The sequence below is a fragment of the Scomber japonicus genome, chromosome 3 (genome assembly GCF_027409825.1).
Source record: "Scomber japonicus isolate fScoJap1 chromosome 3, fScoJap1.pri, whole genome shotgun sequence".
NCBI lineage: Eukaryota > Metazoa > Chordata > Actinopteri > Scombriformes > Scombridae > Scomber > Scomber japonicus.
The window spans coordinates 29,886,705-29,900,035 of record NC_070580.1 but is presented as its reverse complement, the minus strand read 5'-3'; the positions used below and the strand labels follow the sequence as shown (position 1 = coordinate 29,900,035).

At 39.0% G+C, this 13,331-nt stretch overlaps 1 protein-coding gene across 1 annotated transcript; it reads right to left on the bottom strand.

Annotated features, from left to right (window-relative positions):
* Positions 1-6,489: 6,489 nt before the first annotated feature.
* On the bottom strand, positions 6,490-12,173 carry rem1 (RAS (RAD and GEM)-like GTP-binding 1). The gene is made up of 5 exons (XM_053316579.1): positions 11,994-12,173; positions 10,003-10,406; positions 7,793-7,875; positions 7,118-7,325; positions 6,490-7,002 (listed from the first exon to the last, which is right to left on the bottom strand). The coding sequence occupies exons 2-5, from the start codon at positions 10,367-10,369 to the stop codon at positions 6,725-6,727; spliced, it is 936 nt and encodes a 311-aa protein (XP_053172554.1). The 5' UTR covers positions 10,370-10,406; positions 11,994-12,173; the 3' UTR covers positions 6,490-6,724.
* Between the last annotated feature and the right edge of the window lie 1,158 nt (positions 12,174-13,331).

The window sequence follows — 13,331 nt, the reverse complement described above, 5'->3', positions numbered from 1 at the left end:
TTTGAAGATAAAACACAGGATTAAAGGGTCTTTGCAACGGGGAAAGATTTAGGACTTCCTGCAACACACCAAAATATAAACCTTCAGCTTGTTCACCTTTTCTCAAAATCATTGTAGTTCATTTTAATTTTCTGTGTGCTGTTAAACATTTCAGTAACATATATGCAACGTCAAAGAACAACATCAAGCAGCTAAAGTAACATTTAATGGAAACTGTGCACCAACATATGTTTTGCTTTATTAAAGTTGATCAATCCTGAAGAGTATTGACTGTAGTTTATTCTGAGAGATTACAGACTTCCTTTGTGCAGTTTTTTTGTCTTTGTTTTAAGTGCTTTAATAACACATTGATATGCTTTAGTATCTGTTTCTACTCAACATTACAGAATCTATTGTTGCAGCTTTTGTTATCTTGTTTGTTTTCTCTCATTGGACCGGACCACCATCTCTAAACAGACTCTGGAGGCATTTATTCTGAAATAAGCCTCTTATGTTCCTGTGTTTGTCTCTCTGGTAGCTTGAGACAATTTCAGGAATGTCGACCACGCCCCATCTGAAATGGATTACAGAACTGTTATTTTGATAAAGGGCATTTGAGGTGGACAAAGTAACAAGGAATGTTTACCAACTAAACATAGAGTATTCACCGAGGAAGATTTACTAAACATGCAGGTAATTAAACAGCTGTATGAAAAGATTCAAAAGGAGGGTCTGGTGTTATAGCAATTCTGCAGCATCATTATGCAGTCCTGTCCTTATGGTGGAGTTACCAGGTTTGCAACTGATCTGACTGAGACAGAGGATAGATGCATATCTCAAAGTTACTTGAGCATCAGTGTAAACAGGTCTGGAGCTGCTTTTTATAAGCCAGGCATGTTTCAGCACTTCTTGCTTGCTGAAGGTACATATTTCTCAGGTCACCTGGAATAAGTAGTAATTCTGAGCAACCAGACACCTGATGATGACACGTCACCCACGCACCCCTCGTCTCCACCCCTGTCCCTGGCTGACAGCCATGTTCGACGTCCTTTTGTTCCTCAGGTTGTTTACACAGGATCAACATTACTTCATAAATGGTCTTTTAAAACATCAGTTTGAGGATCTGCTGTGGAGGATATTTTTAGTCATAATTAAAATGAAAAGTTCAAATACAAAATTTAAAGAGATAACATTAAAAGGATTATTATTTTACTTCACTACTAGGAATAATCAGGCCATAATTAAACTCAGAAAGACAAAGGAAAAAGCTAATTTAGAATCATTTGTAAATGTTAAGTGAAAATTTAAAAAAGTGAAAGTTAAAATCCAAAAAGCTTGAATGGAAATGCTCAAACTGAAAGCTTAAATTGTAGATATGAAGTTGAATATGGCAGTGGAAATGGGAACATCAAATATGAAACTCAAAAAAGGAAATGGACAAGATGACATGGAAAAAGCTACATTGTTTTCTTGGCTTTTTGCACCTTACCATTTTCCATTTCAAAAAACAAAGAGAACCAAGGATCTGGTGTCCTCTAAACATGTCTCCCTCTAAACATGTCTCCTGGACTATAAAAGTTTACAGTTCTTTGTCTGGCTTTGCTTCTGTCCCTTGCCAGCTGGTTTGTGTTTTGGGCGTTGTCGTTTTCCTTTTTTCCTGAAAGCACCAGAAAGGAAACTCTCATTAAGAAGTAAGACTGAAAGACCCCTAGAAGCCACAAGCCAAGTACACTTAACCATATATATAATTTTTTTGCAATCCTCTAATTGTAATTGTATCATGTACTTTGACGTTTTAAAGACTTTTCCAGGAACTCTTTTTTTCAGATAAAGCTCCAGTATCCAGACTCTGCAGCCTGCCACTGAATGCAACAAGACTGGCATCCCCCCCCCCCCCCCCCGATCTGTTTCAGGTTGCTGAGGATGGTCTCCTAAGGAAGGTGTCGGGTATGGTAAACGCAATTATATTTATGGTTAAATGTCATGAACATTAATGCAAATTGTTTTTTTTTTATTGTTTCCTTTTTCTTTCCACTATTTATGTTATAAAATGCATATGTGAGTATGTATACATACATGTACATACTATATTTATAACTGAGAGTATACAGTATTGAAGTGTATATATGTATATTTTCTGGCTTGTATTTATTGTTTCTATGCAAACTGTTGTTCAATAAAATAAAGAAGTCTGAGTCTGAGTCTAAAAGTTGATACAAAGAGTGATCCAAAATCAATTTTTTTGACTCATTTCTGATAACATTCATTCAATCTGTCAGCAATAACTTGTTGATTTAATTTACCCATTCATTCATTCATTCATTCATTCATTCATTCATTCATTCATTCATTCATTCATTCTTGTTTTATATACTGTATATATACCTAGTGTTCTCATTCATCCCTAGGACTTGGTAGTTCTATAAATATCTTGCTTTGTGTACTGTCAGATTAAATTTTTCTCTTCAAACCAAAAAGCAGTGTTTTAGGAGTGCTAATATTCATTGAAGTGTATAGCCACTCCTACATTTTGAGGTTAAAATACTGACACTCAGCTGCCAGCAGGGGGAGCCAGAGTCTCTCTCTCACACTTCCAGCTGGCAGAGTGTCCTTAGTTTACATTCCTGGAGCTCTTGGCAGTGTCAGAGAATGTAAGTGTGTGTGAATAAAGAGGCGCAGTTACAGTACGGAGGGTTTGACACCGAACCAGAGAGAGACAGAGAGGAAACTGTGCGCCTTAAATAAACACAGGAGGGTGTTTGATTTTCTGCGTTCTGTCCTCTGTCTCTGTAAATCAAATGCACCTAAAAAGGGGCTGAAATGTTTGAAATGTCGTTTAGAATAATGATCAGGTCAGTGAAGGTCTGCTCAGACACAGATAGGCCTACAGAGTGTTTCTCTCACTTACTCTGGAGCTTTCAGATTTGTTTACAGCCCTGCAGTTGGCTGTTTACAAGGTTTTCTGAGGTCACCATGAGGAGGAGAGAGTTGCTCAGCCAAATTGTTTTTTGGGGTAAAAATCAGTTTATTTTGTAAGGGGAAAATTACTTTTCAACATCTTTACCTGAGCTGAAACCCTAGTTAGGCCTTTGCTAAGAAGTCTACTACCACAGGGCCCGTTGCTCCACGACTCCAAGATTTGACTTAACCCGGAACTAATACGGTTTTTCCATGGGCCCAGGTCCGTCTGCTTTAGCCGTACCATGCCAAGCCGTGATGTGATGAAATATGTTTCCATCTCAGCCTCACAGCAGGGGACAGCTGGCTTTCTGTCCCTGTTAGCCAACAGCTAATGATCCACACTCGCCTTGGGCTAAGACCTCATATCAGGCTGCCAGCACTGGCCCAAACCTGCTCACTGGTAGCTGATTCCAGCTAAAGCTGGTGCTTTATCTACACAGCTGGAAATAAAATAAGCACCAACAGGTCATCACTTACTGTAAAAATAGTTTCATCAGACTTCATCAAAACTTCTCCACAACTATTACACCTTGGAGGGGAAACACTGAGGAGGATTTCTCTGAGGTTTCTATTCATAACAGACTCAGGAGGGATCTGAACTTACAGCTCTGAGCCTCTGGTCCTCCTCCACTGAGAGGATGTTTACACATTACAGCATGAGTGTGTGTGTGTGCATGTGTGCGTGTGTGTGTGCATGTGTGCTTGTGTGTGTGTGTGTGTGTGATTCGGGTTAAGTAGAGTCATGCATTCTTTCCATTACCCTCATCAAATCAATGTTCAACACTCCTCCTCCATCTACTGTCCCTGTACAACCACAGACTGTGTGTGTGTGTATGTGTGTGCGTGTCACCAAAATGTCTGATCAATAACCAGATAGGATATTTGATCAGTAAAACCTGGTCTGTCTGATGTAGTTTCCAGACAAACTACAACTGATTTAAACCATGTGTGTCATTATTCAGCTTCACTTCTGCTCACATCTTGTAAAAATGAAAAAAATGAAAGAAAACAAACATAAGTATAGACATTTCTGAAGTTTCATTATACTGGAGGCACTGGCTGCTGTAAATACACTCTAATGACAATACATCCAACATCTCTGAAGGGTTAAATCAAGCCTTTTAACCAAATATCTTTCTTATTCTAATTAAAGTAAAACCATCATTCCATATTTTTCTTAATATCAACAAATTTCACAAAAAGACTAAAACCAACAAACTCTCAATACTTGCTGACTTCTCCTGTCTGTGGCATTCAGCCCCAATCACGTTGGTTCTTACTGAAGACATAAATCTTTAAAAATTATTTACAAATATATGAACTCTCTCTGTTTTTTCTTTCAAAGACTCGATCCCCTAAAACTGCTTGGAACTGCAGTTTTTAACAAACATCAGACAGGAGGAAATAATGCATTTGTTGGAACCAATTTTCCGCCTTTGCTTAATCCACATTTGGTTTGCTGAGTGTGGGATTGAGTCAAAATAAACTACAGTGTGTGTGTTCATGGTAACGAAGCAACGTGTCACCCACTGCAGCAGTGTGGCCCATTGAGGTTTTCTCAATAGTTTTTTGGACAACAGTGGAGCTCTACAGCAGAGAGAAATAAGATATATCAGGCTGTGGACTAAAACTATCCCCAGATTATCAAAATAGTTGCAGATTCAAATATATTGTTGATTAACTAATCAAATAATCGACTAATAATTGCATCTCTAGAGTAATATTCTCTCCATCCTGCAAAGCCTTTTGAGTCAAATTCTAATTTCAGACTATACAAAAACATTTTTTTGTTTGTTCTCACTTATAACAATAATTTCACATTCAGTTTGTTTGTGCTCATTGTAGCCAGTATCTGCTCTATTTAAAAAGAAGAACTGCAGATTTGAATACATAAACGTCTGGTCCTCAAATCCAAAATCACTGCACCATTGCATGATTAACCTGTTTAGGGGCCCTGGGTCAAAAATGTGCTGTTGAACCTGTGTTACCCCAAAGTTTCCATCAAGTCTAGAGCACAGAGTATAGTATAGATGGCAGCTTCATTATATTCTGTACAAAGAAACACAGAAACTACAGAATACTACATGTCCATGGGTCAGTTAGTTTGTGATAATTTGATGAAACAGGGCTATGTATTCAGGAACATGTATTATGTGAGCATAAAATGAATTAAAATAAGATTAAAATAAGAGTTCAACAGGGTTTTATAAGGGGTTTAGTAATACTGTATTGCAGGACTGTCTTGATGTTGAACTTTAGTGGTGCAAATTCAAGTAATCAAATTACCAAAAAGCATCTGACACACAGTAAACCTAAGCCTCTGGAGTTTTAGGGCCCCGAGGCAGTTGCTCACTTTTCACAGCTGATAAGCATTGGCATGACCTACTTTTAGTGGCGTGATTCTGTAGATGGCAATGTCAGTCTGTGTGTTGGTCCACTGCTTTGGGCAAACAGACAGAAATATCTCAAAAACTACTGAATGTATTGCCATGAAATGTTGTAATGACATTCACGTTCCCAAGAGGATGAATTCTAATGATGTTTATGTGATCCCTTAACTTTGCATCTAGCACCATCATCAGGTCAAGCTTTTAATTTGTTCGATACTTGAAACTTCAGTTCAATAGTAAGACTTGGGAGTGTGTTTAGCACTTTGGTTTATGACTTGTTTATGATTGTTGCAGGCCGTGAACATACGTAAACAATACATTTGGTTATGTTATAATTCTTACTGAAACATAACAAATCTACAAATGATAGTATTGACTCCAGGAGAAAAGACACAGGTTTTACTCCAAGCCTAAGAGAATAAACTCAGGGGCAGAAAAGTGCCATTAAAAGACAAACACTCCCAATGCCTGTTTTCTGTCAACCACACAATGGGGTCTGCATACGACTGTGTTGTCACGACGACCGCCCAGTAAACAACATCTTCTTCAACATCCCAGGTCACCGTGGCAACATTTAACGTCTAGGAGTTTATGTGAAGTGGTGCGCAGATGCTTGATCCCTGCAGCTACTGTAGAAAGAAGTTTACAGCTGGAAGAACACCTGAAAATTGATAATCAAATTATAAAAAAACTAAGTAAGAAAAAGTAAAAAAGTAAAGCCAACTATACATGTAAGAATAAATGACAATAATCATTTAAAACTAAATAAAATTATCTAAAATGAAAATAATAAAAGAGAATTGACCATTTTCTAAGGATAGTAGGGGGAGGTCACTTGTAAATAATCTATAAAAAATGAAAATAAAGAACAAAATGTAATGAGTATCTGAAATAAAATCCATATTTATATCACAGTGGTCGTCTGTAAAACATGATTTTGAGAGGACTGTTCCTTTAAGACTTTATTCTGCATAGCATTGAAACAAAAACAGTAGAAACCTCAGGAGAACAGCATAGTGGACACAGTGGAAACTACAGGACCACCTCCATGAAGGAGAATAAAATAATAATACAAAAAAAAAGAAAAAAAAGAATAAAATAAAATATGATCTTAAACACTACAGTGATGATCTTTCACAGTCTGTCTGGTATCTTTATATTTAGGTCATCTGGAGGAAAAGTCACAAACATTTTGAGACCAAACAGTCAAACAGAAAAACGATCGCACTGAGTACGTTTACTGTCTGCCGACTCTGTTCACGGCAGATTTTTTTTGTCTTTGTGGGAATCTCCGCCTACATCAATGGCCGTGACATCATCCGTGACATCACAACCGGAGTCAACCTCAATGAGCCAAAGAAAGTCCAACCTGACGCACCTGGTGGGCGGTGTTTTCAGAGAACGGCCAGGTCGTGGCAGCTCTTGGAACGCACTTTGACCGCCATGCGCTGGTTTTTGCGAGCCACCAGTCGGTCCAGGAAGCGCCGAGCCTTCTGGGTAATGCTCTCTTTGCGTTTGTAGATGGAGCGTCTGTGCTGAACCGCCTCGCCGCCGTCACGACGGAGCCGGAGCTGTCGGACCACACCCTCAAAGAGCTCAGTCACGTTGTGCTGAAGGGACGCAGATGTCTCGATGAACTTACAGTCAAAGACCACCGCGCACGCTCGGCCCTCTGGGAAAAAAAGAGGATATATTATAAACGTAGCATCACTCACATGCTACCAGATAGCAATTTCTTGCATATACGTATTGGTATCTGTGTATCCCCTGTGATTTTTATCTCCTACCTTCCACAGCGACTTCTCTGGACCGAACTAGATCGCTCTTGTTGCCCACAAGGATGATGGGAAGGTTTTCTGCCTGGCGGGTGCGTCGCAATGTGATACGGAGCTCGGAAGCGGAGTCGAAGCTGGATCGGTCGGTAACCGAGTAGACGATGACGTACGCACTCCCCACCTTTAGACAGTCATCCTGAGAAGAGCTGTCCTCCCCCTCCTGACAAGTAGAAAGACATGAACACAGAGCGAGAGAGAGAGAAACATCTGTTATTAAAAAGATCCAGATTTTAGGAGCTATTTTGGAAACACTGATCCAATAAATGCTTTTAAGGTGGATCTGGTCAAACTTATGGTGGCAATCTGCAACCTCACCACTAGATACAACCAAATCCTAGACTGCGGTCCTTTAAAACAACATTACTTGATCCTACTCCTACAATGGATGTATGTATCATAAAAGTTGGAAGGGCTTTGCTGCTTGGCCTTGCAGCCAATTTTTCCCAATGGCCACTTGCAGTATAGCAGCGAAAAAATTCCCCTGCGGCCCACAAAGCATTTTCCCCAAAGACCACCACTGTCAGGTCAGAGTTCACCTTAAGTTCAACTTTCTAGTACTGTACTTCATCAACGCATGCACATACACAAACTCACACACAAACTCACGCACGCACGGACACAATGTACCAGTTTGTCGTTCTCCCAGGTATCCATGACGATGAGTGTGGTTTCCTCGCCGTCTACTGTCAGTGTTCGCTCGTATGTGTCCACTGTAACAAAGTAAACACACACAGTAAGACTAAGAGGTTTTCAGTCATGATGGCAGCTCTGTGATGCTGTACTCAAGCAAGATTTGAACGTGCTTACAGTGACAATGTCTAAAATTAGTTGATCATTACTAAACACAAAGTAGAGGCTGATGCGTATGTCATTAGCTTTGCAGGTATTTGTGATAGTATTGGACAAAGATGACGTGATGGTGGTGGTGTATTGAAAGCCAGGAGATCACCGAAGTTATTACATTTGACGAGTTTCATGATAATCTATCAAACAGCTGTGAATATATTTCAGTCTGGACTAAAGTGGTGGACCAACTGACCAACCATTCAGCATCATCATCATCCCTAGAGCCACGCTGCTATGTTGCTAAAAACAATAAATAACATGGAGGACCATCAACAAATCACAGCTGCCCTGTATATCTTTGGTTAAAAAGACACAAACAACAACCTGGTGAACAACAATGACAACACAGTCAATTACTAGCAATCTGGAGAATCGGTTCTCTGAGCATACGACAGCAACAACAACAACAACAACAACAATAAAAACATGTTAAACTAAAAGCTGATTGTGACCAGACAACAAAGCTCAGTCAACCTGAAAACTAACTGCAGACAGACCTTTCACATCATGTCAGACTTCACTGGATCAATACAGACTGTCAATCACAGCCTCGGGCCAATCGACACGTGACACAGGAGCTGATCGATGACGCCAGGTCGTTCAAGGTTATGATGTCAGAACAAAGTCAGAGGCACAAACCGAACAATAATCTGAGTTAGAGTGAAAGCTACAACACAACAATAGAAACATTAAAGGACAAGGCTGCTGATTTTCAATGTTTATCTATTTATTTATCTAATCCTAACCCTCATGTCCCAACCAAAACCAACAATAAACTCATTACTACACTATGTATTGTGTAGTTTGGCTCTTCACATGAGATTTGTTAACAATAAAAGAAACAGTACAGACAATCACCAAACTTGTCCTTTAGAGGAGTGATCCAATAATTCAGCCCATCACTTTACATATTGTTGCTGGACAGATTGGTCAATTCAAATTCAAAAGAGAAGGGTCAAATGGTTGAGCTATCAAAACCTTTTGTCCCTATATTGGGGGTCAAGCTGTGAAATTGTATATGTTTTCTATATGCTATATGTTTTTGGATTTTTTTTTGTAGAGCCTCTGTGACTGATTAATAGCCTTTCAATCTCCACACCATGAATGTACTGAGAGAGCTGTAATCTACCGATCCTGCCTACTATAGTCTGAGATTTCTTAATGTACAGTAGTTGCTTGATCAGCGATGAGAGCAGCCGCCAACAAACCTACGGTTCTTGTATTTTGTCAATGACACGCCTTACTGGAAATTATTCTTTTACCCTTATTCTCCTCCATAGTGGACTGAATGTCACTGTCCCAATCTGAAGGGCCACCTTTAAGACTAATAGACGAAAAAGAGAAAGAAAAAAAGAGGTAATCTATGACTCTTTGGTAATCATTTTCTTTAATCCATGAAAGGTTTTGCATTAGGAAAGCTTAAAGTGTGATGTCATTCCAATTCAAGTCTTGTGGGAATACGATGGCAAGGCCAGCAGGAGAATGTCTGTGCTTCATCTTTGACTTTGGTTTCCAGTTCATATCGTACATCCATGCTCCTCAACTCCAGTTTGTAAATCTGATAAATTTGTAATCTCCAAGTCCAAGCTGAGACAACCAACAGTACTTAATGCTTTGTATTTAAAGGACCATTTTGCCGTTTTTCAATATTATCTCTAGCTCTCTCTCTCTTGCCAACATGGCCCTGCAGGAAAACTCAACTATCTCAGTCAATATCGCACACACTGAGAGATTTATCATTAACACTTAATGGCTGAATACATATAACATATCATAATATACATATAAGATGGCAAAATTTAACTTTAAATCTGATAATTTGCTGCCTTACCCAGCCAGGGCTAATGGAAACCAACGTTCAGAGTAATATTTACAAAGTGCAAATACATTCAACAGCTGCTACAATAGAAACATATTAAATATAGCATTTGTTGAAAGCCAAAACATTAAGGATTAATTGTTCTACTAGACAACCAAACATAACGTCCCACCTCCAGGTTGCTCATCTTTCTCTGTGATCCCTGCAAAGATTCCTGCAAGGCTGGTCTTTCCAACGCCGTGGTCGCCTAGCAACATCACTCTGTAAACACAGTCCGAGTCACTCTGTGAATCATCATCTGAGTCTGAACTCCACTGTGCACGGTAGTGGAGGGACTTGTCTCCAGGGTGGTAGGATGCCGACTGTCCCAGAGGAGGGTGGCTTCGCTGGGGACGGGGCTTCTCCGGGTCAGGCAGGGTTCTGCTGGGTAGCTGAGGGTCTTTAGTCCAGGATGGGTGTTGGTAGAACTTTGCAGGAGGAATGGGTGTGCTTCCTCGCCGCTGCAGGGGCTCCTTCTCTCTCTGGGTGTTGAGGGTCATGGTTTTTTTATCGTAGCAGCATCAGGACACGATGGGCCTGAGGAGATGGAGGCAGGAGGCCACAGGTTTCAGAAGGTAGTCTGGTTCCATTGTGGATATGAACATGTTTAAGATTCTAGATCATTTCTTTTGGTTGACGTTCAAATCAACCAACCACAGAGTGTATTCTAAAAAATAAGAGCAGAAATGCCAACCCACTCTCCAAACTAATGTCTGTATTTCTGAAAAGATAAAACATGATGTGGGACGTTTGGGTCTAAGACAGTACTTATCAAAATTTTACAAGCAAGAATCTTGCTCAGCCTCAAAATCGAAATGAGTGGAAAGTATTGATCTTGCAACTGCATTTATACCCTTTTTTTGAGTCAAATCTTGCTGAACCAAGTCATGTGCTACTTCAGTACACTTTAACAACAAATATTACTGGAGCCACTGCAGATAATAGCAGATGGACATTTTATAACCGGGAATTCAAATGACACTATCAAGGACTGTCCATGTAACAAATCGGCCACAATTGTGCACATTAATTATACTTGGTCCAGCCATATAGTAAGATTTGACTGAGTCTTATTGGTCTAGAGAACAAAAAAACTAGTTTTTCTGTGGAAAAAGATAAAGGACTACTGTTACAATGAACACTACAAAATAAAGAATCAATTCAAGTTACTACACAGATTCCTAACTAAAAAAATCGTATTAGAATAAATATAATAAAATATTTATTCATTATAAAATACAATTTGGAACCCGCCAAACTTGGTTGCTTGTATCTTGGTTACTTGGAGGCAAATGGACCCATGAAGTCCTCTGGTATGCATAACAGAGCACAGACACACAAACAAACCTCCTACAATAAATAATTCAAGTATTTAAAGGTGCCGAGCATGACAATCACTGACGCTGAGGGAGAGTCAGATGAGGTGAGACCTCTTGTTTGGAGTGACAGTATAGACGAGTTACAGTAATTTATTTTTTGATAAACAGCCTCTTTAAAAAAAATCCTCAAAATGAGTGTTTATCATTAATAATTATATTTTAAATTTCAGTCTTTCTGTTTCTAATTCTTCACTCACAACATGACCAACAGGAACAAGACCAGACAGCCACATGGTCAAAGGTCACAGGTCACACATGCACAATATCATACAGTATACAACCCTTAGTTTGCTCATTGAAAAGTAGTTGATGAATTGCATCAGCCACTTTTAGTTAACATGAAGATAACAGGAAACCCCACACAAAACAAACACGTGAAGTCTAACTTTTCAGAATTACACTTCACATATATGAAATAGCTGTAAAAAAAAAATAAAAAAAAAAATCACCTGATATGTCTAAAAAACACATGAGCCTACATATATACATTTACCAAATGTGAACTTTTTTTTTTTTACGATTTTATATATGGTGTTGATTATGATGTAAAATATCTAAAAATCTATATAATATGAACTTATTTTAAGGCATTTCACACATGTGAGAAATAATATTTAATGTGTGAAAACATAAAATTGAACGTGTTTTCATTTTAAAGTAGAGCTAGAAAAACTATATAAAAACTTGAAATAATATGCAGTAGATGGATATCTATAGAGAGAGATGGATACATGGATAAACTTACTGTGAACCCCATGAACAGTCTCTGTCCGTCCAGCCTCAGTAAACAACAGAACTGAACTGAACCCAGTCTCTCTGTCTCTGTCGGTGTAACAGTACCCTGGTGCCACAGTAACCCGCCTGGAAAAAAAAAAAAAAAAGTTCCACAACAGCGTTAAAAATTCAGCAGCGGAATCACAGAGTTATCTACCTCCCTCTGTGTGTGTGTGTCAGAGCGACAGCAGAGGAGAAACAGATATCTGAGGAGGGAGAGAGAGAGAGAGAGAAAGAGAGAGAGAGAGAGTGTGTGTGTGTGTGAGAGAGTGAGTGTGTGTGTGTGTGTGTGTGTGTGTGAGTGTGTGTGAGTGTGTATGTGGGTGTGTGTATGTGTGTGTGTTGTTTTATCAGCATGGAGGGTGAGTTGGTTTAGGAAACATTTTGGTCACTTCCTGTCTGACCCAAAGGGAAAAAAATTGGCTTCATGACCAGTTCAGTCAGCAGAGACTAGTTTACATGTAAAACATTAAATGATGGTGTTTTGTAAAGTTTTAGTAGGATGACTGTGATAATTAACACCATAAACAATACAATGGTCTAGATTATCCAGTTTATTAACTCTAAATGAGTAAAAAAGTTTCTTCCATTGAAGAAAAGTTCAAAGTGACTCATTAAAGGATACGGCTGGGGATTTTTCTCACTGTCAACAAATCACATGCACATGGAGCTGGAGACTGAAAACACCAATGGCTGTTATTAGCCGTTGGAACCGTTTTTTAAAACAAACTAACGTCACCTAACTTGGAACGTGTGAAGGAACATGTCACTTCAGACTAATGCTGTGTTTAGTGCAACTTAGATTAGATATGGATAACAATGGAGGTCTATGGAAAAGAGGAATGAGATATATCAGGCTTTGGATACACAGAATCAATTAGGTTGAATTAATTCTTGGTTTGGTCCTGCACATGTCTCAACAATAAGAAAAACATAGAAACTCACCAGCCAAATACTTTAACTGATGAAATAAAACATGGCAAGCAACTAGCAAATGAAGGGCAAGCTGACATAATATAATTGATCTGATTAACAACTCACTAACGAGCAGATAAAAAACCAAACCATACAAAGGACCAACTACCTAACTAGCGTTTTGTTTAGCTAGCTAACTAATGCCACATTTATCTCATATTTGAGTTTCACGTCAACCTTCAAGCCATAATTACAACTAGGTAAGTAATTTTTCTGAGAGTCCAGATATAGCTGACTTGGCACTTAAAGGACCAGTGTGTGGGATTTTGTGGGGACTCATGGTGAGGTTGCAGATTAAAACCAAATGAATACATCACCCTCACCCTCACCCTCC

Excerpts from the sequence above, each read along its gene's own strand:
- rem1 (XM_053316579.1), bottom strand. The coding sequence starts at position 10,369 with ATGACCCTCAACACCCAGAGAGAGAAGGAGCCCCTGCAGCGGCGAGGA. Across the intron at positions 7,876-10,002 it reads GAAAGATGAGCAACCTGGAG|TGGACACATACGAGCGAACA; the intron begins GTGGGACGTTAT and ends ACTTTGTTACAG. Across the intron at positions 7,326-7,792 it reads CCTGGGAGAACGACAAACTG|GAGGGGGAGGACAGCTCTTC; the intron begins GTACATTGTGTC and ends TCTACTTGTCAG.